This window comes from Oncorhynchus mykiss, chromosome 7 (assembly GCF_057628025.1).
Source record: "Oncorhynchus mykiss isolate SJ-2025 chromosome 7, ASM5762802v1, whole genome shotgun sequence".
NCBI lineage: Eukaryota > Metazoa > Chordata > Actinopteri > Salmoniformes > Salmonidae > Oncorhynchus > Oncorhynchus mykiss.
This window is the reverse complement of record NC_143028.1, coordinates 64,772,691-64,797,500: the sequence shown is the minus strand read 5'-3', so window position 1 is coordinate 64,797,500 and position 24,810 is coordinate 64,772,691. Positions and strand designations below refer to the sequence as shown.

At 43.7% G+C, this 24,810-nt stretch overlaps 1 protein-coding gene across 7 annotated transcripts in view; it reads right to left on the bottom strand.

The window, feature by feature from the left end:
• LOC110528364 (plasma membrane calcium-transporting ATPase 1) overlaps positions 1–24,810 on the bottom strand; it is a 192,338-nt gene that overhangs the window by 44,983 nt on the left and 122,545 nt on the right. For all 7 annotated transcript variants that reach the window (XM_021610379.3, XM_021610376.3, XM_036983969.2 and 4 more), the window contains 2 exons: positions 19,784–19,891; positions 3,790–3,972 (listed from right to left, as the gene is read on the bottom strand). In XM_021610379.3, coding sequence (XP_021466054.1) covers positions 3,790–3,972; positions 19,784–19,891 — 291 coding nt within the window. The remainder of the gene's footprint in view (positions 1–3,789; positions 3,973–19,783; positions 19,892–24,810) is intronic.

The following is a 24,810-nucleotide window of genomic DNA, read 5'->3' as shown; positions in this document are numbered from 1 at the left end:
TTTAGCGCCCCAAAAACATAATACTTCCAGATCAACTGTAATGTCAATACCATTGTAAAGTACAATTTCTCCCCTTTCCAACAGAACCAATTACATGACGTAAACGCTGCCTGTTTCTGCATAATTCAAGCAGACAATGAGCCCCGTCAGGCCTTTTTAAAAATGGCGGGTGGGGAAGCGAAACTAACGCGTGATAGTGAGACGGAGAGATGTCGTGTGGGAAAATTGCTTTTTTTCACTCAATCTGTCCAACTTATCACCTTATCGCCTCTAAAATGTAAATAAAACACTGTAAAGAGTTTATATAATGTGTATTTGAAGGTTAATAATACCTATTTGAAGGTTTGTGTCGAATTTGAATCAGGTTTTTAGGGCGGTGCTAAAGTGATCTTAGAAGTAAACAGTGGCTTTGAGAATGATGATTGCATGCAATGAAGACGAAAAAAATGACTAGGTATCCCCCTACTGTCCATTTCTTGTTTTTAAAGGATGAGAGTAGTGCTACACCTGGTGGAGAGAGATTGTAAGACAGAAATAGTTGCTTTATGAGTGCTGAACGTTAGGACATGACACATCCCGATGTAACTGAGGGTCCGTTTTTGAAAGTTTTCTCCAATACCATAGAGCCATTACCATTTCGATCAACGCTTGAATAGAAACCTAGTTCACACCCCCGATTTTAACGTCAACATAGTCCCATTGGTTTTCTTTGTAGCCTCGTTTGAATGTTGCGGTTGCGCACATTTGTACGGAATGGGGTGAGTTTACGTTACTCATTCAAGGGTTTTTCTTTATTTAAATTATTTCACTACTAGTATGTCCAGAGGTGTCCAGACTTTTGACTGGTACTGTATATATACACGCACACAAAATACACACGCACTCACGCACACAAATCATGGGCATTAATGTGGAATTGCTAGACGTGACCCAGTTGTTCGTTTGATTAGTTTGATATTTACGGACACAACCTAGTCATTCGTTCTTTATGTTCTGTTGCCATGCCAACTGGCAATGTTCTTATCCCTAGCCAGCTAGCTACGGATAACACAGGCACAACCTCTGCAGCCAGAATAACAGCAAAATAGCTGTTTTCTATTGCCATTTCGAAAGATCCATAACAATGAGCTGATAATGGCCGATTTTTCCTGGCATAGCTAGAACAGTTTGCCTTCTCATCAGGACACTCATCAACACTGACTGTTAATTGCAAGGGGATCACATTGCATATAAAACACTAGGGTAGAAGATATCTAAATAGTTTGTTGTTAGCAAACCTTCCAATATGACAACCAAATTCTAAAACATCAGTTGCTGAAACAGCTGGAGAAACTAAAAACATGTGGGAGGATTTTACAGCTTTAGTGGCAGAGGGGACCAGAGAAAACCATGTTCATCACTCACCACGTTAGATCATCAGATGCTCCGAAAAAAAGATGTCTCTGCAAAAACAAATCAACGCTAGCTAGCTAAGTTTTTTTCGTCATTGGACTTGTGTTTACAATGTATCCAATGTCAGTTTGTGTGGTTGTTGGTTTAGCTTTCTGTAACTTTCTGTAGCAAGAACGGTCTGCATGTGTAGGCGGATACTGCGTCACGATTTCAAGGTGTCTCGATATCTTTTCCAATTTACCCAATATATTTTCCAACTGTCCTGTTATCTGGTTTTAATGTCTATTCTAGAATGCCCTCCCAGCCAATCAGAAACGACTAACCAACAATGCTGTGGTATAAACATAAACACATATATACCAATAAAAGCCCAGTAACAGTTATCAAAAAAGTCATGGTAAAAGAAAGAGGTCCCTTTCTATTTGAAAGGACCACTACACCTAGAGAACAGACCGCTCCTCAAGAGGGGGTATCTCTGCTCTTATGGTCTTGAAGACCTTCTGTAGGTCTTCTCCCGTGTTTACTTCTTTTTTTCTGAAAAGCCTGGGGAGAGGGAGGAAGGGATGGATGGGGAGATGGGGGAGAGGGAGGGAGGGAGGGATGGATGGGGAGATGGGGGAGAGGGAGGGAGGGATAGTGAAAGGGAGATGGGGGAGAGGGAGGGAGGGATAGTGAAAGGGAGATGGGGGAGAGGGAGGGAGGGATGGATGGGGAGATGGGGGAGAGTGAGGGAGGGATAGTGAAAGGGAGATGGGGGAGAGGGAGGGAGGGATGGATGGGGAGATGGGGAGAGGGAGGGATGGATGGGGAGATGGGGGAGAGGGAAGGAGGGATGGATGGGGAGATGGGGGAGAGGGAGGGAGGGGTGGATCGGGAGATGGGGAGAGGGAGGGAGGGATGGATGGGGAGATGGGGGAGAGAGAGGGAGGGATGGATGGGGAGATGGGGGAGAGGGAGGGAGGGATGGATGGGGAGATGGGCGAGAGGGAGGGAGGGATGGATGGGGAGATGGGGGAGAGGGAGGGAGGGATGGATGGGGAGATGGGGAGAGGGATAGTGAAAGGGAGATGGGGGAGAGGGAGGGAGGGATGGATGGGGAGATGGGGGAGAGGGAGGGAGGGATAGTGAAAGGGAGATGGGGGAGAGGGAGGGAGGGATAGTGAAAGGGAGATGTGGGAGAGGGAGGGAGGGATGGATGGGGAGATGGGGGAGAGGGAGGGAGGGATAGTGAAAGGGAGATGGGGGAGAGGGAGGGAGGGATGGATGGGGAGATGGGGGAGAGGGAGGGAGGGATGGATGGGGAGATGGGGGAGAGGGAGGGAGGGATAGTGAAAGGGAGATGGGGGAGAGGGAGGGAGGGATGGATGGGGAGATGGGGGAGAGGGAGGGAGGGATGGATGGAGAGATGGGGGTTAGGGAGGGAGGGATGGATGGGGAGATGGGGGAGAGTGAGGGAGGGATAGTGAAAGGGAGATGGGGGAGAGGGAGGGAGGGATGGATGGGGAGATGGGGGAGAGGGAGGGAGGGATGGATGGAGAGATGGGGGTTAGGGAGGGAGGGATGGATGGGGAGATGGGGGAGAGGGAGGGAGGGATAGTGAAAGGGAGATGGGGGAGAGGGAGGGAGGGATGGATGGGGAGATGGGGGAGAGGGAGGGAGGGGTGGATCGGGAGATGGGGAGAGGGAGGGAGGGATGGATGGGGAGATGGGGGAGAGGGAGGGAGGGGTGGATCGGGAGATGGGGGAGAGGGAGGGAGGGATGGATGGGGAGATCGGGGAGAGGGAGGGAGGGATGGATGGGGAGATGGGGGAGAGAGAGGGAGGGATGGTGAAAGGGAGATGGGGGAGAGGGAGGGAGGGATGGATGGGGAGATGGGGGAGAGTGAGGGAGGGATAGTGAAAGGGAGATGGGGGAGAGGGAGGGAGGGATGGATGGGGAGATGGGGGAGATGGAGGGATGGATGGGGAGATGGGGGAGAGGGAGGGAGGGATGGATGGGGAGATGGGGGAGAGGGAGGGAGGGGTGGATCGGGAGATGGGGGAGAGGGAGGGAGGGATGGATGGGGAGATCGGGGAGAGGGAGGGAGGGATGGATGGGGAGATGGGGGAGAGAGAGAGGGAGGGATGGATGGGGAGATGGGGGAGAGGGAGGGAGGGATGGATGGGGAGATGGGGGAGAGGGAGGGAGGGATGGATGGGGAGATGGGGGAGAGGGAGGGAGGGATAGTGAAAGGGAGAGGAGTACCCAATGCTCTCAACACCTATTAGATGCTCTTCTCCTCCTACAGTATACCTGTGAAACCCCTGGACAGGACTGGAAGAAAGCGAGGAAGATAGATGGGGGAACCTGCTAAGGCGAGAGCAGGTAATGGTATTTGAGGACCCCCCGGTGCATACCTGAGTCTGGATGCGGTTGAGGCCCCTGAACCAGAGGACCTGACCCCTACGGAGCTCCATCTCAGCGTGGTCGATCTCATCGTCCCCCTCGTTCATCTCGTTTTCAGGGACATCCTCCTTATGGGTTCCGTGGCCAGCCTCCTTTAGGAACTTCAGGTGGTGGGTGGGGATGGCTGAGATCAGCTGGAGGAGAGAGAGACACCATGAGGAACTTTCTATATCTTTTTTTCATTTTTGTGGAGTGGTTGAAAAACAAGTTTTAATGACTCCAACCTAAGTGTATGTAAACTTCCGACTTCCACTGTGTGTTTAGTAATCATGAGGTCAGGGTTCTGTGGCTGAATATATATAAATATATGTATAGAACATTTCTGGGCAGAACTGAAAAAGCGTGTGCGAGCAAAGAGGCTTACAAACCTGACTCAGTTACACCAGCTCTGTCAGGAGGAATGGGCCAAAATTCACCCAATTTATTGTGGGAAGCTTGTGGAAGGCTACCCGAAAACGTTTGACCCAAGTTAAACAATTTAAAAGGCAATACTAACAAATACTAATTGAGTGTATGTAAACTTCTGACCCGCTGGGAATGTGATGAAAGAAATAAAAGCTGAAATAAATAATTCTCTCTACAATTATTCTGACATTTCACATTCTTAAAATAAAGTGGTGATCCTAACTGACCTAAAACAGGGCATTTTTACCACGATTAAATGTCAGGAATTGTAAAAAACTGAGTTTAAATGCATTTGGCTAAGGTGTATGTAAACTTCCGACTTCAATAATATACAGTGCCTTGCGAAAGTATTCGGCCCCCTTGAACTTTGCGACCTTTTGCCATATTTCAGGCTTCAAACATAAAGATATAAAACTGTATTTTTTTGTGAAGAATCAACAACAAGTGGGACACAATCATGAAGTGGAACGACATTTATTGGATATTTCCAACTTTTTTAACAAATCAAAAACTGAAAAATTGGGCGTGCAAAATTATTCAGCCCCTTTACTTTCAGTGCAGCAAACTCTCTCCAGAAGTTCAGTGAGGATCTCTGAATGATCCAATGTTGACCTAAATGACTAATGATGATAAATACAATCCACCTGTGTGTAATCAAGTCTCCGTATAAATGCACCTGCACTGTGATAGTCTCAGAGGTCCGTTAAAAGCGCAGAGAGCATCATGAAGAACAAGGAACACACCAGGCAGGTCCGAGATACTGCTGTGAAGAAGTTTAAAGCCGGATTTTGATACAAAAAGATTTCCCAAGCTTTAAACATCCCAAGGAGCACTGTGCAAGCGATAATATTGAAATGGAAAGAGTATCAGACCACTGCAAATCTACCAAGACCTGGCCGTCCCTCTAAACTTTCAGCTCATACAAGGAGAAGACTGATCAGAGATGCAGCCAAGAGGCCCATGATCACTCTGGATGAACTGCAGAGATCTACAGCTGAGGTGGGAGACTCTGTCCATAGGACAACAATCAGTCGTATATTGCACAAATCTGGCCTTTATGGAAGAGTGGCAAGAAGAAAGCCATTTCTTAAAGATATCCATAAAAAGTGTTGTTTAAAGTTTGCCATAAGCCACCTGGGAGACACACTAAACATGTGGAAGAAGGTGCTCTGGTCAGATGAAACCAAAATTGAACTTTTTGGCAACAATGCAAAACGTTATGTTTGGCGTAAAAGCAACACAGCTCATCACACTGAACACACCATACCCACTGTCAAACATGGTGGTGGCAGCATCATGGTTTGGGCCTGCTTTTCTTCAGCAGGGACAGGGAAGATGGTTAAAATTGATGGGAAGATGGATGGAGCCAAATACAGGACCATTCTGGAAGAAAACCTGATGGAGTCTGCAAAAGACCTGAGACTGGGACGGAGATTTGTCTTCCAACAAGACAATGATCCAAAACATAAAGCAAAATCTACAATGGAATGGTTCAAAAATAAACATATCCAGGTGTTAGAATGGCCAAGTCAAAGTCCAGACCTGAATCCAATCGAGAATCTGTGGAAAGAACTGAAAACTGCTGTTCACAAATGCTCTCCATCCAACCTCACTGAGCTCGAGCTGTTTTGCAAGGAGGAATGGGAAAAAATGTCAGTCTCTCGATGTGCTAAACTGATAGAGACATACCCCAAGCGACTTACAGCTGTAATCGCAGCAAAAGGTGGCACTACAAAGTATTAACTTAAGGGGGCTGAATAATTTTGCACGCCCAATTTTTCAGTTTTTGATTTGTTAAAAAAGTTTGAAATATCCAATAAATGCCGTTCCACTTCATGATTGTGTCCCACTTGTTGTTGATTCTTCACAAAAAAATACAGTTTTATATCTTTATGTTTGAAACCTGAAATGTGGCAAAAGGTCGCAAAGTTCAAGGGGGCCGAATACTTTCGCAAGGCACTGTATATTACACACAAACACTATATGACCAAAAGTATGTAGACACTTCTTGTCGAACATCTCATTACAAAATCATGAGGTCAGGGTTCTGTGGCTGAACTAGCCGAATTCACTCATTTGAAGGGGTATCCACATATAAAGGTTAGTGGATTTGGCTATTTCAGCCACACCCGTTGTTGACAGGTGTATAAAATTGAGCACACAGCCATGCAATCTCCATAGACAAACAATGACAGTAGAATAGGGAGGACCTTTTATACCATCATAAGAAGGTTTATGTCCATTCTAGTATTCATAATTATATGTCTGCAGTATACTATTAAAGAGCTCTGACCTGAAATGAACACCTCATCTGATATATATGTAAAAGCGCCAGTGTTTTTTTCTCACATCATATTTCTTGGCAGGCTATTACAGGCATTAATAACTCTTCATGTGAACTTATCGGTTCACTAACTCATAATTCAATTCAATTCATGGTTTGAAATGAATTAATTCAGTCCACGCCCTGTAGTTCTATCAGTGATTAGTTCACCTTATCAATTCTCTTCAGGATCTGAAGTGAATGCAGAGATCTTATCAAATGACTATAATTCTATGGTGTTGAATAGAGATACATATTCATGACTATTGAATGGTTCTATTTAATTATGTGGGGGCCAATCAGTTTTTCCTCATGTGAATGTTTCTAAGGCCTGGATTGGCTGAGCAGAGAGTTGACAAACCAGAATGCTCTAACACTGAACCCAACGAACTGACGTTACATACCAAATGTCACCCTATTCCCTATATAGTGCACCACATAGAGAGAGAACAGGGTGCCATTTGGGAGGCAGCCTGAAATAAATTGAGGTGTCAATAAAATGATGGCAAACTTTCTTGCTGTACCTTTCCTTGGGGTGGACGTATAGATACTATGGTAATGTGGGGCTGTGTGTATGTTAGGTTCTCTTGTCAGCATTTCGAACACCGTACACCTATGTAATGCTTTAGCAGTAGCTAATGGGGAACCAAATAAAACAACACTACTAATTAACTTTAGTCACCTCTGAAATATTATGTTTTCAAAAACTCCCATACACACAAGCAAGCGCGCACACACACACACACACACACACACACAGCTCTGCAGTATACTATTTTAAAGAGCTCTGACCTGAAATTAACACCTCGTCTGATCTATATGTAAAAGTGCCAGTGTTTTTTTTCTCCTATCATATTTCTTGGCAGGCATTAATAACTCTTCATTTGAACCTATAATCGGTTCACTAACTCATAATTCAATTAATGGATTGAAATTAGTTAATTCAGTCCATGCCCTCTAGTTGGCCCAGTGATTCGTTTGCCTTATCAATTCCCTTCAGGATCTGAAGTTAATGCAAGGTTATTTCTCAGGTCCAGACTAAAGTCAGGGTTGAACACAGAGATCCTATTAAATGACTGTAATCCTATGGTGTTGCGAGCATGGAGATACACACACGTTATTTATCAATAACAGCTATCTAATATTAAGGTAGTCTCAAGGTATTGCTTGCCTGAGGTAGAGTACCTCATGTTAAGCTGTAGACCACACTATCTACCAAGAGAGTTTTCAGCAATATTTTTCGTAGCCGTCTATTTACCACCACAAACCGATGCTGGCACTAAGAACTCACTCAACAAGCTGTATAAGGTCATAAGCAAACAAGAAAATGCTCATCCAGAAGTGGTGCTGTCACATGTGCAACCAGAGGGGAAAAAAAACTCTAGACCACCTTTACTCCACATACAGAGACGTGTACATAGCTCTCCCTTGCACTATATCCTCCTGATTCCTGCTTACAAGCAAAAACTGAAGCAGGAAGTACCAGTGACTCACTCAATACGGAAGTGGTCAGATGACTTGGATACTACGTGACAGGACTGTTTTTCTAGCACAGACTGAGAAATGTTCCGGGATTCATCCAATGGCATTGAGGAGTATACCACCTCTGTCTCCAGCTTCATAAATAAGTGCATTGACAAGGTCGTCCCCACAGTGACCGTACGTACAAATCCCAACCAGAAGCCATGGATTACAGCCAAAATCCGCATTGAGTTAAATGCTAGAGCTGCCGCTTTCAAGTAGTGGCACACTAATCTGAATGCTTAGAAGAAATCTCGCTATGCCCTCAGACGAACAATCAAATAGGCAAAGTGTCAATACAGGACTAAGGGTGAATCCTACTCCACCGGCTCTGATGCTCGTCGGATGTGGCAGGGCTCGCAAAGTATTACGGACTACAAACCGAGTCGCGTGCTACCCAGTGACGCGAGCCTAGCAGATGGGCTAAATGCCTTTTAAGCTCGTTTTAAGGCAAGCAACACTGAAGCATGCATGAGAGCACCAGCTGTTATCACGCTCTCCATAGCCAATGTGAGCAAGATCTTTAAACAGATCAACATTCACAAGGCCGCAGGGCCAAACGGATTACCAGGATGTGTACTCAGAGCATGCGTGGACCAACTGGCAAGTGCCTTCACTGACATTTTATCCCTGACCGAGTCTTTAATACCTACATGTTTCAAGCAGACCACCATAGTCCCTGTGCCCAAGAAAGCGAAGGCAACCTGCCTAAATCCTGGACTTCCTGGCAGACCGCCCGCAGGTGGTAAGGGTAGGCAACAACTCATCTGCCATGCTGATCCTCAATAAGGGGGCCCCTCAGGCGAGCATGCTTAGTCCCCTCCCGTACTCCCTGTTCCCCCGTGACTGCGTGGTCAAGCATGACTCCAACACCTTCATTAAGTTTGCTGACGACACAACGGTGGTAGGCCTGGTCACCGACAATGATGAGACAGCCTATAGGGAGGAGGTCAGAGACCTGGCAGTGTCTCTTCCTCAACGTGAGCAAGACAAAGGAGATGATCGTGGACTACAGTACAAGGAGGTCCGAACACACCCCCATTCACATCGACGGGGCTATAGTGGAGCGATTTAAGAGTTTCCAGTTCCTTGGTGTCCACATCACCACTGCACATACAGCTGCACCATCGAGGGCATCCTGACCGGTTGCTTCATCGCCTGGTATGGAAACTGCTCGGCATGCGATCGTAAGGCCCAGTACATGCGAATGGCCCAGTACATCACTACCATCCAGGACCTATATTCTAGGCGTGTCTGAGGAAGACACAATTTTTTCGAAGACTCCAGTCACCCAAGTCATAGACTGTTCTCTCTGTTCCCGCACGGAAACCGGAACCGGAGCGCCAAGACTACTGAACAATTAATCAAATAGCCACCCGGACTATTTGAATTGACATCCCCCCTTTGTTTTTACACTGCTGCTACTCACCATTTATTACCTATGCATAGTCACTTTACCCCTACCTACATTTATATATTACCTCAACTAACCTGTACCCCTGCATATTGACTCGGTACCGGTACCCCCTGTACATTATTGTAATGATATATTTTTTCTTAACTCAATTTTCTTAAAACTGCATTGTTGGTTAAGGACTTGTAAGTAAGCATTTCACAGTATTCGGCACATTTGACAAATTCAATTTTAATTGATTTGAGGACTATTTCCATTTAATAGTTTTTAATTCTGTTTGCCAGTGTTTCCTCATGTGACTGTTACGAAGACCTGGATTGGCTAAGCAGACAGTTACCTAACCAGCATGCCCCAACACTAAACCCAACAGACTGAGGCTGCAGCCCAAATATCACCCTATGCCCTATATAGTGCATTGGATAAAACAAACTGTGTTGTCGGGAGAAGGATGGTAAACTCCCTTGCTGTACTATTCCTTCGGGTGGAGGTATAGATACTGATGTGTGTGTGTGTTATGTTCTCATCTGCATTTCACACATGGGACACTTATGTAACAAGTCATGATGACTCAAATTAATTTAGTCACCTCTGAATGGTTATGCTGTCAAAGACACCCACACACACACTCACTGGAGGCCATCATCCTAGATGTAATGTTATAGGTTGATACAGGGAGACTGACAGTAGCTTGTTCTACCTGGTTTATAGAGATCTCTATCATTTCAATTCAATTCAACGGGCTTTATTCGCATGGGAAACAAAATCAGCAAAAAAATCAATGTCCCTTTTTCAGGACCAAGTCTTTCAAATATAATTTGTGAAAAATCCAAATAACTTCACAGATCTTCATTGTAAAGGGTTTAAACACTGTTTCCCATGCTTGTTCAATGAACCATAGACAATTAAGAAACATGCACCTGTGGAACGGTTGTTAAGACACAGTTATGAAAACTTAGGACACTAAAGAGACCTTTCTACTGACTCTGAAAAACACCAAAGGAAATATGCCCAGGGTCCCTGCTCATCTGCGTGAACGTGCCTTAGGCATGCTGCAAGGAGGCATGAGGCCAGGGCAGTAAATTGCCATGTCCATATTGTGAGATGCCTAAGACAGAGCTACAGGGAGACAGGACGGGCAGTTGATTGTCCTCGCAGTGGCAGACTACGTGTAACACCTGCACAGGATCGGTACATCCGAACATCACACCTGCGGGACAGGAACAGGATGGCAACAACAACTGCCCGAGTTACACCAGGAATGCACAATCCCTCCATCAATGCTCAGACTGTCCGCATAAGGCTGAGAGAGGCTGGACTGAGGGATTGTAGGCCTGTTGAAACAACGTCGCCTATGGGCACAAACCCACTGTCGCTGGACCAGACAGGACTGGCGAAAAGTGCTCTTCACTGACGAGTTGTGATTTTGTCTCACCGGAGGTGATGGTCAGATTTGCGTTTATAGTCAAAGGAATTAGCGTTAGCAGCCTGTACTCTGGAGCGGGATAAATTTGGAGGTGGAGGGTCCATCATGGTCTGGGGCAGTGTGTCACAGCATCATCGGACTGAGCTTGTTGTCATTGCAGGCAATCTCAACACTGTGCGTTACAGGGAAGACATCCTCCTCCCTCACGTGGTACCCTTCTTGCAGGCTCATCCTGACATTACCCTCCAGCATGACAATGCCACCAGCCATATGGTTCATTCTGTGTGTGATTTCCTGCAAGACAGGAATGTCAGTGTTTTGCCATGGCCAGCGAAGAGCCCGGATCTCAATCCCATTGAGCACGTCTGGGACCTGTTGGATCAGAGGGTGAGGGCTAGGGCCATTCCCCCCAGAAATGTCTGGGAACTTGCAGGTGCCTTGGTGGAAGAGTTAGGTAACATCTAACAGCAATAACTGGAAAATCTGGTGCAGAGGAGATGCACTGCAGTACCTAAAGCAGCTGGTGGCCACACCAGATATTGATTGTTGCTTTTGATTTTGATCCCCCCTTTGTTCAGGGACAGATTATTTCATTCACACTGTTCAGTTTATGTCTCAGGTGTTGAATCTTGCTATGTTCATACAAATATTTACACATGTTAAGTTTGCTGAAAATAAACGCAGTTGACAGTGAGAGGACTTTTTTTTTTTTTTGCTGAGTTTATGCCTTGCCAATGCCAGTGAGGTAGATTATAAACAAAAGTTAAATAAAATTTAAAAAATGAACAGTAAACATTACACTCTCAGAAGTTCCAAAGGAATAAAAACATTTCAAATGTTATATTATGTATATATACAGTATTGTAACAATGTGGAAATGGTTAAATAAATAAACATAAATATGGGTTGTATTTACAATGGTGTTTGTTCTTCACCGGTTGCCCTTTTCTTGTGGCAACAGGTCACACATCTTGCTGCTGTGATGGCACACTGTGGTATTTCACCCAGTAGATATGGGAGTTTATCAAAATAGTGTTTGTTTTCGAATTCTTCGTGGATCTGTGTAATCTGAGGGAAATACAGTGCCTTGCGAAAGTATTCTGCCCCCTTGAACTTTGCAACCTTTTGCCACATTTCAGGCTTCAAACATAAAGATATAAAACTGTATTTTTTTGTGAAGAATCAACAACAAGTGGGACACAATCATGAAGTGGAACGACATTTATTGGATATTTCAAACTTTTTTAACAAATCAAAAACTGAAAAATTGGGCGTGCAAAATTATTCAGCCCCCTTAAGTTAATACTTTGTAGTGCCACCTTTTGCTGCGATTACAGCTGTAAGTCGCTTGGGGTATGTCTCTATCAGTTTAGCACATCGAGAGACTGACATTTTTTCCCATTCCTCCTTGCAAAACAGCTCGAGCTCAGTGAGGTTGGATGGAGAGCATTTGTGAACAGCAGTTTTCAGTTCTTTCCACAGATTCTCGATTGGATTCAGGTCTGGACTTTGACTTGGCCATTCTAACACCTGGATATGTTTATTTTTGAACCATTCCATTGTAGATTTTGCTTTATGTTTTGGATCATTGTCTTGTTGGAAGACAAATCTCCATCCCAGTCTCAGGTCTTTTGCAGACTTCATCAGGTTTTCTTCCAGAATGGTCCTGTATTTGGCTCCATCCATCTTCCCATCAATTTTAACCATCTTCCCTGTCCCTGCTGAAGAAAAGCAGGCCCAAACCATGATGCTGCCACCACCATGTTTGACAGTGGGGATGGTGTGTTCAGTGTGTTCAGCTGTGTTGCTTTTACGCCAAACATAACGTTTTGCATTGTTGCCAAAAAGTTCAATTTTGGTTTCATCTGACCAGAGCACCTTCTTCCACATGTTTGGTGTGTCTCCCAGGTGGCTTATGGCAAACTTTAAACAACACTTTTTATGGATATCTTTAAGAAATGGCTTTCTTCTTGCCACTCTTCCATAAAGGCCAGATTTGTGCAATATACGACTGATTGTTGTCCTATGGAGAGAGTCTCCCACCTCAGCTGTAGATCTCTGCAGTTCATCCAGAGTGATCATGGGCCTCTTGGCTGCATCTCTGATCAGTCTTCTCCTTGTATGAGCTGAAAGTTTAGAGGGACGGCCAGGTCTTGGTAGATTTGCAGTGGTCTGATACTCTTTCCATTTCAATATTATCGCTTGCACAGTGCTCCTTGGGATGTTTAAAGCTTGGGAAATCTTTTTGTATCAAAATCCGGCTTTAAACTTCTTCACAACAGTATCTCGGACCTGCCTGGTGTGTTCCTTGTTCTTCATGATGCTCTCTGCGCTTTTAACGGACCTCTGAGACTATCACAGTGCAGGTGCATTTATACAGAGACTTGATTACACACAGGAGGATTGTATTTATCATCATTAGTCATTTAGGTCAACATTGGATCATTCAGAGATCCTCACTGAACTTCTGGAGAGAGTTTGCTGCACTGAAAGTAAAGGGGCTGAATAATTTTGCACGCCCAATTTTTCAGTTTTTGATTTGTTAAACATTTTTGAAATATCCAATAAATGTCGTTCCACTTCATGATTGTGTCCCACTTGTTGTTGATTCTTCACAAAAAAATACAGTTTTATATCTTTATGTTTGAAGCCTGAAATGTGGCAAAAGGTCGCAAAGTTCAAGGGGGCCGAATACTTTCGCAAGGCACTGTATGTGCCTCTAATATGGTAATACATTTGGCAGGAGGTTAGGAAGTGTATCTCAGTTTCCACCTAATTTTGTGGGCAGTGTGCACATAGCCTGTCTTCTCTTGAGAGCTAGGTCTGCCTACAGTGGCCTTTCTCAACAGCAAGGCTATGCTCACTGAGTCTGTACATAGTCAAAGCTTTCCTTAAGTTTGGGTCAGTCACGGTGGTCAGGTATTCTGTCACTGTGTACTCTCTGTTTAGGGCCATTCTTGGTTGGCATTCTAGTTTGCTTTATTTTTTCGTGAATTCTGTTCAATGTGTCAAGTAAATATCTTTTTGTTTTCTCATGATTTGGTTGGGTCTAATTGTGTTGCTGTCCTGGGGCACTGTTGGGGCGGGTTGTGCTTGTGAGCAGAGCTACAGAACGAGCTTGCTTAAGGGACGCTTTGTTATGGAAGGTTTGGGAATCACTTCCTTTTAGGTGGTTGAAGAATTTAATGGGTGTTTTTTGGATTTTGATAATTAGCAGGTATCGGCCTAATTCTGCTCTGCATGTATTATTTGGTGTTTTACGTTGTACACAGAGGTTAATTTTGCAAAATTCTGAAGACAGTCTCAATTTGGTGTTTGTCCCATTTTGTGAATTCTTGGTTGATGAGTGGACCATTTATTCAGTATATTGTTTTCACTGAGGAAATGTACAAGTCTGCTGTTAATGATAATGAAGAGGCTTTTCCCAAGGTTGCTGTTGACGCATATCCCACAGTAGTTATTGGGGTAAAATTTGTCTCCACTTTTGTGGATTGGGGTGATCAGTAATTGGTTCCAAATATTGGGGAAGATGACAGAGCTAAGGATGATGTTAAAGAATTTAAGTATAGCCAATTGGAATTTGTTGTCTGTATATTTTATAATTTAATTGAGGATACCATTAACACCACAGGCCTTTTTGGGTTGGAGGGTTTTTATTTTGTCCTGTAGTTCATTCAAGGTAATTGGAGAATCCAGTGGGTTCTGGTAGTCTTTAATAGTTGATTCTAAGATTTGTATTTGATCATGTATATGTTTTTACTGTTTGTTCGTTGTTATAAAGCCAAAAGGATTGGAGAAGTGGTTTACACATACATCTCCATTTTTGACAGATAACTCTTCTTGTTGTTGTTTGTTTAGTGTTTTCCAATTTTCCCAGAAGTGGTTATGGTCTATGGATTCTTCCATTATATTGAGCTGATTTCTGATGTGCTGTTCCTTCTTTTTCCGTAGTGTATTTCTGTATTGTTTTAGTGATTCACCATAGTGAAGGCGTAGACTCATGTTTTATGTTTTTGGTTGGACAGGTTTCTCAATTTCGTTTTTAGGGTTTTGCATTCTTCATCAAACCATTTGTCATTGTTGATAATTTTCTTTGGTTTTCTGTTCGAAATGTTTAGATTTGATAGGGAAGCTGAGAGGTCAAATATACTGTTTAGATTTTCTACTGCCAAGTTTACACCTTCACTATTACAGTGGGACGTTTAGTCCCTAGAAGTTGTCTAAAGGAGATTGAATTTGATGTTGCCTAATTGTTTTTTGGTAGGTTTCCACACTACATTCCTTCCATCTATAGCATTTCTTAATATTACTCAGTTCCTTTGGCTATGATGCCTCATGATTGAGTATTGTTCTGTTCAAGGAGACTGTGATTCTGCTCTGATCTGATAGGGGTGTCAGTGGGCTGACTGTGAACGCTCTGAGAGACTCTGGGATGAGGTCAGTGATAAAGTAGTCTACAGTACTACTGCCAAGAGATGAGCTATAGGTGTACCTACCATAGGAGTCCCCTCAAAGCCTAACATTGACTATGTACATACCCAGCGTGCGACAGAGCTGCAGGAGTTGTGATTTTTTTTTGTGGTCATAGTTGTGCCTAGGGGGGCACATGGGAGAGGGAATGCTGTCATCTCCAGGCACGTGTTTGTCCCCCTGTGTGCTGAGGGTGTCAGGTTCTTGTACGGTTTTGGCATTTAGGTTGCCACAAACTAGTACATGTCCCCGGCGCTGGAAATGATTTATGTCCCCCTCCAGGATGGAGAAGCTGTCTTCATTAAAGTATGGGGATTCTAGTAGACATTCGTGGCCAAATGTTTTGAGAATGCCACAAATATACGTTTTCACAAAGTCTGCTGCCTCAGTATCTTTAGATATTTGTGTCAGAAGTTACTATGGAAAACTGAAGTATAATTACAAGCATTTTATAAGTGTCAAAGGTTATTATTGACAATTACATAAAGTTGATGCAAAGAGTCAATATTTGCAGTGTTGACCCTTCCTTTTCAAGACCTGTGCAATCCGCCCTGGCATGCTGCCAATTAATGTCTGGGCCACATACTGACTGATGGCAGCCCATTCTTGCATAATCAATGCTTGGAGTTTGTCAGAATTTGTGGGTTTTTGTTTGTCCAGCCGCCTCTTGAGGATTGACCACAAGTTCTCAATGGGATTAAGGTCTGGGGAGTTTCCTGGCCAAGGACCCAAAATATTGATGTTTTGTTCCCCGAGTCACTTAGTTATCACTTTTGCCTTATGGCAAAATCATGCTGGAAAAGTTGTGAGTGAGTCCACTCCCTTGGCTTAGAAGCATCCCCACACATGAATGGTCTCAGGATGCTTTACTGTTGGCATGACACAGGACTGATGGTAGCGCTCACCTTGTCTTCTCCGGGACAAGCTTTTTTCCAGATGCCCCAAACAATCGGAAAGCGGATTCAGAGACAATGACTTTACCCCAGTCCTCAGCAGTCCAATCCCTGTACCTTTTGCAAAATATCAGTCTATCCCTGATGTTTTTTTGCTGCCCTTCTTGACACCATACCATCCTCCAAAAGTCTTCGCCTCACTGTGCGTGCATATGCACTCACACCTGCCTGCTGCCAGGTGATGCCCCGATCCCGCAGCTTAATCAACTTTAAGAGATGGTCCTGGCGCTCGCTAGACTTTCTTGTGTGCCCTGAAGCCTTCTTCACAACAATTGAACCGCTCTCCTTGAAGTTCTTGAGCCGATAAATGGTTGATTTAGGTGCAATCTTACTGGCAGCAATATCCTTGCCTGTGAAGCCCTTTTTGTGCAAAGCAATGATGATAGCACAGGTTTCCTTGCAGGTAACCATCGATGACAGAGAAAGAACAATGATTCCAAGCACCACCCTCCTTTTGAAGCTTCCAGTCTGTTATTCAAACTCAATCAGCATGACAGCGTGATCTCAAGCCTTGTCCTCGTCAATACTCACACCTGTGTTAACAAGAGGATCACTGACATGATGTCAGCTAGTCCTTTTTTGGCAGGGCTGAAATGCAGTGGAAATGTTTTTTGGGATTCAGTTAATTTGCATGGCAAATAGAGACTTCACAATTAATTGCAATTCGTCTGATCATTCTTCATAACATTCTGGAGTATATGCAAATTGCCATCATACAAACTGAGGCAGCAGACTTGGTGAAAATTTAAATGTGTGTCATTCTCAAAACTTTTGGCCACAGGAGGACATTTTTCTCTGTTAAGATAATTTCCTTTAGAATTTTTAGCAAAATGTAAAATGTTCCTGTTTTGATTACTTTAATAGAGTGAGTTAAGTCTGCTCTATACCAAATTAACATACCCCTGAGTCCCCTCCGTGTTTCACACCCGGTAGTTTGGTGGATGGGACTACCAGCTCTCTGTACCCTAGAGGGCAACCAGTGGGTCAGTCACCTCTATACCATGTTTCTAGTAGGATGACAATGTCTGTATTTCTGATTTCTTTAGTGAAGTCCAGGTTCCTGCTCTTTAGGCCAAAGGCAGATGACTTCAGGCCTTGGATATTCCAATAAGAGATAGTGAAGGCTTTGTGTTCCATAAAGTGTCCAATGTTGCTGGTCGTGCAGTTTGGCTGGTTGACCCTAGTTGGTCCTCAGACAGCTGGTCTAGGGCGCGCTGGGTGTTTGAACACCAGAGTTTAGACACTCTGGGAAAATGTTTTTTTCATGTATACATTTTCCATTTGAGTACAATATGTGTCTTGTGTATGTCCTTAGTGGGTGTGGGGGGTTGTCAGAAGGGCTCTCAGGGTGGCGGGATCCCCTGAACTTGGGGTTCTTCATTTGTCTGTCCTGCTGTGCTGTCGACATGGTCAGGGTCTGCGGTGGACTGTTCTGCTGTGGTATCAAGACTTTTGTCGGGAGCTGAGGTGGGCTGTTCTGCTGGCATTTCTGCGGGGGTGGCCACCTCTCTAATGGGTTGTTCTCTGTCACACGACATCCCCCTCACCAGCAGTCTGATCCTCTCCTCTAGTGCTCTCTTCTCTAGTGCTCTGTTCTTCTTCTGCTCCTGCTCTTTATCTTGTAGATGTTGTCTCACTACAGTCCAGAGTGCAGATATGTCTCTCTCCACCTCCAGCTCTCCAGGTCTAGTTAAGGGGGTGTTGTTGTGCTGGACTGTTGTCTGGGTCTGTGCTGACTGGGGTGTAATCACCTGCTGTTCTAGCTCCACCTGCCTTACCTCCAGCTGAGTGAATGTATCCCTCATTTCAACGAGGGAGTAGTATTCTGTGCTGGGAAGTTGACTTCCTGCTGGGGGTTGCTCGTATGTGGGGTTATATAATGAAGAGTCTGGTCTGACCTGCTCGGGGTGGGGGTATCTTTCTCAAGGCTGAGCTATTTCTTTGATGAGGTGAAAGTCCAGCTGAAACTGTTTGGGGTTGCTTTGTACCAATATTGTTCCAGACTTATAGAGATTTATATTAGCTGACTCAGAGTCCTCGTTGTCTAGTATCCTGAGTTTCCACCCATCGGTAACAACCCCCTCTTAACAGTATGTTAATATAGCACTGTGTCGTGCCAGGGGATGGTCTGTGTGGAAGATAAGGTTGCTTATGTTCTCATTTTTATAAAAGTCAACAAAAAGTCTCTCTTGATTTTCCATAAGGAGCTTCATTTTTCACTCTTTTTGTATCTTATTATTCTTTACATACAGAGGGTACTGCATTTTAATTACCTCTAAACAGCAGGAGGGTGCTTCTAAGGCCTTGGTTGGGGTTCTCCTGCCATTGCTGGGCTCAAGGGCTTTGACACCTTTCGTTTCACACGCCAGTGCCAATTGAAGCTGCATCTCTATGTCCGAGCAAGCCTGGTAGTCTTAGCATTCAGACCTTATCAAGTCAAATATATCATTGTGTATTGTAATGTATTTTAATTGTAATGTATTTTTCTTCTGGCTTTTGAAAGTTAAAAAAAGCTTCAGAATAAGCATTATTCGCTCAGTTCCAGGTTGGATGGTGTTTTCAGGTTTCTGTTTGTTTGACAAAGCATTTGCTGTATATCTTGGGAATAATAATCCTTGGGTGTAGGAAGCATTCCAGGTAATTCTGAGTAATTCCGTCCAAAATCAGGTTGTAGGTTTGGAGTTTTGATTTGGAGTTAAGGTTATGTTCTTTAGCATCCTGTATACAGTATGTCCCTGCCAAACAAATCCAGGTTTGTCTAACTCTAAATCTATTTTTTAAACATAATGAAAAAAGTGGGAGCTCACCTGCTCATGACCTGTCTCGCTCTCTACTCTCTCTACCTCCTACCTGAACTCAGACAACTGGCTGTGTGGGGAAGCTAATCTTTAAGGGTATGGTACCTGTCAATACACCATATGAGATCTCTTTCTCTGTATGTATGCCTGTGAGTGTGTGCAGGCAAGTGTAGGATTTTGTGTTTTTCAACGTGTGTGTGTGTGTGTGCAGAGAGAGAAGTGTGTGTGCATGTGTCTTTGAACGTGTGTGTGTTTGTGTGTGTAGTCGTAGAGGGAGTATCGTGCTGGGTTCTCGTCCTCTGGGGTGCGGGTAAATGTGGGCAATGCTGATTTTATGTGCGCCAGTGCTCATTACCACGGTGACTGTTGTGAAGGTAACCATGGAACATGCTTGCTTTGTATTCCAGAACCAGTCTTAGCGTAGCAACAGTTCCCTGGCACCTACTGTACCAGCTGCATCACACACGCACACACACACCATAGCCACGCACCTACACACATCACGCACCCATGCACACACACACACACACACCACAGCCACACACACATATGTACAAATGCGCACCACAGCTACGCACGCACACCCAAGCAAGGAGCTTCTGTGTGTGTGTGAGAGAGTGAGTGTTTGTGTGTCTTACCTGTCCCCAAAGCAGCTCTCCCACTCCGATGAACACACACCAGAGCCACTGGTCGATGGTCAGAGCGGTGCAGGAGAAGGGCTTCCCTCCAACCTGGACAATGACAATCTGAGACAGAGCCACAGAATGAGTACCTGTAGAATCAAGTAGCAAAACACCACACTAACGAAGATGGGTTTACGGCAGGTCTCGATTTTCCCGGCGACTTGCCCAGTGGCCGTAAGGCCCTCTAAAAAATGTTTTCTATGGGGCCAAAGTGGCCACTGTGTCCAATTCTGAAGCACTTCTAACTCACATGGCGCCCTCAGATATCTCAATTCTTATTAGCCCATGCCTGTCACCTGATCGGGTACTTCTCAAAGGCATCGCAGCTCTGAAGTAGGCTTCAAGTGAAGATGGACACATTAGGGATGCAATGGTGCACATCCTTATCGAATATTGAAGATATTAGAAGAACTGTCCACATGTTCTTTTCGTCAGCCAACAAGATGAGTAACGAAGAGCAAAAGCACCTCCTATGTCAATCTACTGTCCCCCATAGTACAACAGTTGACCTATTCTATTGGTCAGCTTCTTCTTCTGTGCAATAAATATTCCAAACATACTCTGGGTCAGTTGTGGGATGATAGATCCCAAATTAATACAACCACTGTACATCAAAAAAACATTTGAAAGCAATGAGGCTGATGCAACAGATCAGAACGTTTAGCTTAAAATGTTCATCAACTATTAGGCAATTTCTTCACATTATAAACACAGCAATGTGCACACAGCAGTAGGCTATAAGCTTGAATATCCCAAAATGCAATTAAAAAGAAAACACCCTTCTCAAAAGTGCACTGAAAATGCGATCGGTTTCATATGACAGAGATGAAGATATCCTTCAGAAATGTAGAAAGAGGTAAGATCTAAAGACGCTATAAAAATAAATACACTCTATATATATATATATATATATATAAGTCCCTGTCAGTTGTTGATCCTAAAGAAGCCTGAAGAAGGTACAGTGATGCAGAAACGATGGTGTTTTACTCAATAAATGACTGGGAGTTATATATACACTACCTTTCAAAAGTTTGGGGTCACTTAGAAATGTCCTTGTTTTCCATGAAAACATACATGAAATGAGTTGCAAAATGAATAGGAAATATAGTCAAGAGGTTGACAAGATTATAAATATTGATTTTAATTGAAATATTAATTGTGTCCTTCAAACTTTGCAATCGTCAAAGAATCCTCCATTTGCAGCAATTACAGCCTTGCAGACCTTTGGCATTCGAGGTAATCTGAAGAGGTTTCACCCCATGCTTCCTGAAGCACCTCCCACATGTTGGATTGGGTTGATGGGCACTTCTTACGTACCATAGAGTCAAGGTGCTCCTACAACAGCTCAATAGGGTTGTGATCCGGTCTCACGAATGATCTTCTTTCAACACCTCAAACTTCGATTAGTCTGCCCATAACACTTTCTTCCAACCTTCCTCTGTCCAGTGTCTGTGCTCTTTTGCCCATCTTATTGGGCAGTCTGAAATATGGCTTTTTCTTTGCAACTCTGCCTAGAAGGCCAGCATCCCGGAGTCGCCTCTTCACTGTTGACGTTGAGACTGGTGTTTTGCGGGCACTATTTAATGTCTGTTTCTCAAACTAGACACTCTCACGTACTTGTCCTCTTGCTCAGTTGTGCACACATTGGTGCATTCTTAGTGACGTCTTGTATGTGTACCATACGGTTAAACATGGACTCAGCCACAACAGCACCGACTGTCTTGTTAAGCTCAACGGTGCTTTGTTTCACGACTCAAATGTTGTGAAGAAGATGCACTTGGGACGAACAAAATCTGAGATGATTACCATGAATGTTTTAGGACCAAAGACTGTGCAAGATATTTTGGATGATCTGTCCCCGACCGAAGGTGAGCCGGTGTATTTCTCAGTGATGCCTCAAACAAGGGAAATAGGAACATGTTTCCAGTGTGCGTGAGATTTCTCTGTGTCTGATGGAGCGCAGTGCAAGATACTTGACTTGTATGAGACAGTGATGAAACTGCAAATGGCAAACATCAAGATCTGATGAACTGTCTGGAAAAGCATGAACTGGACATTAGACACATCACAGCCTAAGCAGCAGATAATGCCAATGCCAACTTTAGAGGAAGTCCAAAAGTTCAAAATGAAGATGCTTCAGCAGAAACAGGACAGCTTTTTTGGATACCAGACTAAGCAGCGGATGGACAAACAATTGCCAGCACAAAGGCCCAAGCAGCAACATGACTGTGAAGTTCTATGACACTGTCATTACATACATTGAAAAGTGGTTTGACTTCTCACCAGAAAATGTAATGTTGAAACTGAAACTGACCAGCCTTTATGAGGAGCTCTCCTTCACTGACCTGGAGCAGGTGGTGGTTGCCCTCAAAATGACAGACAGTCCGTATGGACCAACTCCATGAAGAGTGTTGTGCTAGCCGGGAGGAAATACAGAAAGCCAAACAGGATACCACAAAATCTACCAGTGAGAAGTGGGTGGCAGTTTACCAAAACCTAGGGAAAGCCAACTTGATCAACATGTTCAGGATTGTCTCATTTGTCCTCAGTGTGCCAGGCTCAAATGCCTTTGTAGAGAGGATTTTCTCTCTGATGACCATTACATTGTCAGACTCAAGAAACAGATGCAGCACAGAGCTGATCAAAAATGTAATTCAAATATCTGTGAACTGTGACTTGTCGTGTACGGACTTCTCTCTAGCTATGCAAAAGGACAAAGGACTGCTTGAATCAGTCAAGAGCAGCAAAAAATATCCAAGGAAAAAGCAGACTTGGTGAGTGACTCATGCCCCTCTTCCTTATTTTGAAACGTTTTTTGTTGTTGCTGTAAAGGTCCAAATTGTGATTTCTTTGATAATAATTGAGGTTTATTCACATAAGTTTACATAACGATACAGTTTTAGAAAAGCTATACACTAAATGGAATATAATTAGTTTTTGCCTTTCCAATTGAATAAGAATATACACTGTATATTAATTCACGCAACACCATACCCCTGTGGCACCGTGCACTGGCACGCCACCTTTTGTCCCTTATTTGGTAGTGAGGAAGTTGGCAACCCTAAGTGCTTGATGCCATCTGTCAAGCATGGTGGAGGCAATGTGATGGTCTGGGGGTGGTTTGGTGGTGGTAAAGTGGGAGATTTGTACAGGGTAAAAGGGATCTTGAAGGAGGAAGGCTATCACTCCATTTTGCAACACATTGCCATACCCTGTGGACGGAGCTTAATTGGAGCCAATTTCCTCCTACAACAGGACAATGACCCAAAGCACAGCTCCAAACTATGAAATCACTATTTAGGGAAGAAGCAGTCAGCTGGTATTCTGTCTAAAATGGAGTGGCCAGCACAGTCACTGGATCTCAACCCTAATAAGCTGTTGTGGGAGGAGCTTGACTGTAAGAAGTGCCCATCAACTCAATCCAACTTGTGGGAGGTGCTTCAGGAAGCATGGGGTGAAATTTCTTCAGATTACCTCAACAAATAGACAACTAGAATGCCAAAGGTCGCAAATGGAGGATCCTCCATTGCGGGGGTTCGATTACTGGAGGATTATTTAATTGAGGGTTATTTGACGAAAGCAAAGTTTGAAGGACACAATTATTATTTAAATTAAAAATCATTATTTATAACCTTGTCAAAGTCTTGAATATTTTTCCTATTAATTTTGCAACCCATTTCATGTATGGTTTCATGGAAAACAAAGACATTTCTAAGTGACCCCAAACTTTTGAACGGTAGTGTAAATGCTATCATCTACACTTTGACATGTAGACTAAATATGTACGTACATTAACATACATTTGTGTTTTTTATTAACATAATAGCTAGTATTTAATTGAAGGCTAAATGGCCTTGCCCATAAAATCATGAAATTCCAGGCCTGGGTTTACAGTCTCTCTCTCTGTGTGTGTGTGTCTGTGTGTGTGTGTGTGTGTGTGTGTGTGTGTGTGTGTGTGTGTGTGTGTGTGTGCGCGTGCGCGTGCGTGCGTGCGTACGTGATTAACTATTCTTGTGACATTTTGTTAGTCCACACAAGGTCAAATTATATTTGGGTTGAGATGAGAATTATTGTTAGGGTTAGAATTATGTTAAGGGTTAGGAGTTAGGGTTCAGTTTAGGTTTAGGTTTAGGGTTAAGGTTATGTTTTTGTGTTAAGGTTAGGGTTAGGGTTAAGGTTAGGGTAAGAGTACGAGTTAGGGTTAACCTGTTAGAGCTCTAGGGGCGCTATTTCATTTTTGGATAAAAAACGTTCCCGTTTTAAGCGCGATATTTTGTCACGAAAAGATGCTCGACTATGCATATTCTTGACAGTTTTGGAAAGAAAACACTCTGAAGTTTCAGAATCTGCAAAGATTTTGTCTGTAAGTGCCCCAGAACTCATTCTACAGGCGAAACCAAGATGATGCATCACCCAGGAATTAGCAGAATTTCTGAAGCTCTGTTTTCCATTCTCTCCTTATATGGCTGTGATTGCGCAACGAATGAGCCTACACTTTCTGTCGTTCGCCCAAGGTCTTAGCAGCATTGTGACGTATTTGTAGGCATATCATTGGAAGATTGACCATAAGAGACTACATTTCCCAGGTGTCCGCCTGGTGTCCTGCGTCGAATTCGGTGCGCAATTGCCAGCTGCTTCCACTTTACCATTTGATTCAGGGGAGAAAGCATGTGTCCAAGAACGATGTATCAATGAAGAGATATGTGAAAAACACCTTGATGATTGATTCTAAACAACGTTTGCCATGTTTTCAGTCGATATTATGGAGTTAATTTGGAAAAAAGTTTGCGTTTTGAGGACTGAATTTATGGATTTTTTTTGGTGGCCAAATGTGATGTATAAAACGGAGCTATTTCTAATACACAAGGAATCTTTTTGGAAAAACTGAGCATCTGCTATCTAACTGAGAGTATCCTCATTGAAAACATCAGAAGTTCTTCAAAGGTAAATGATTTTATTTGAAGGCTTTTATGTTTTTGTTA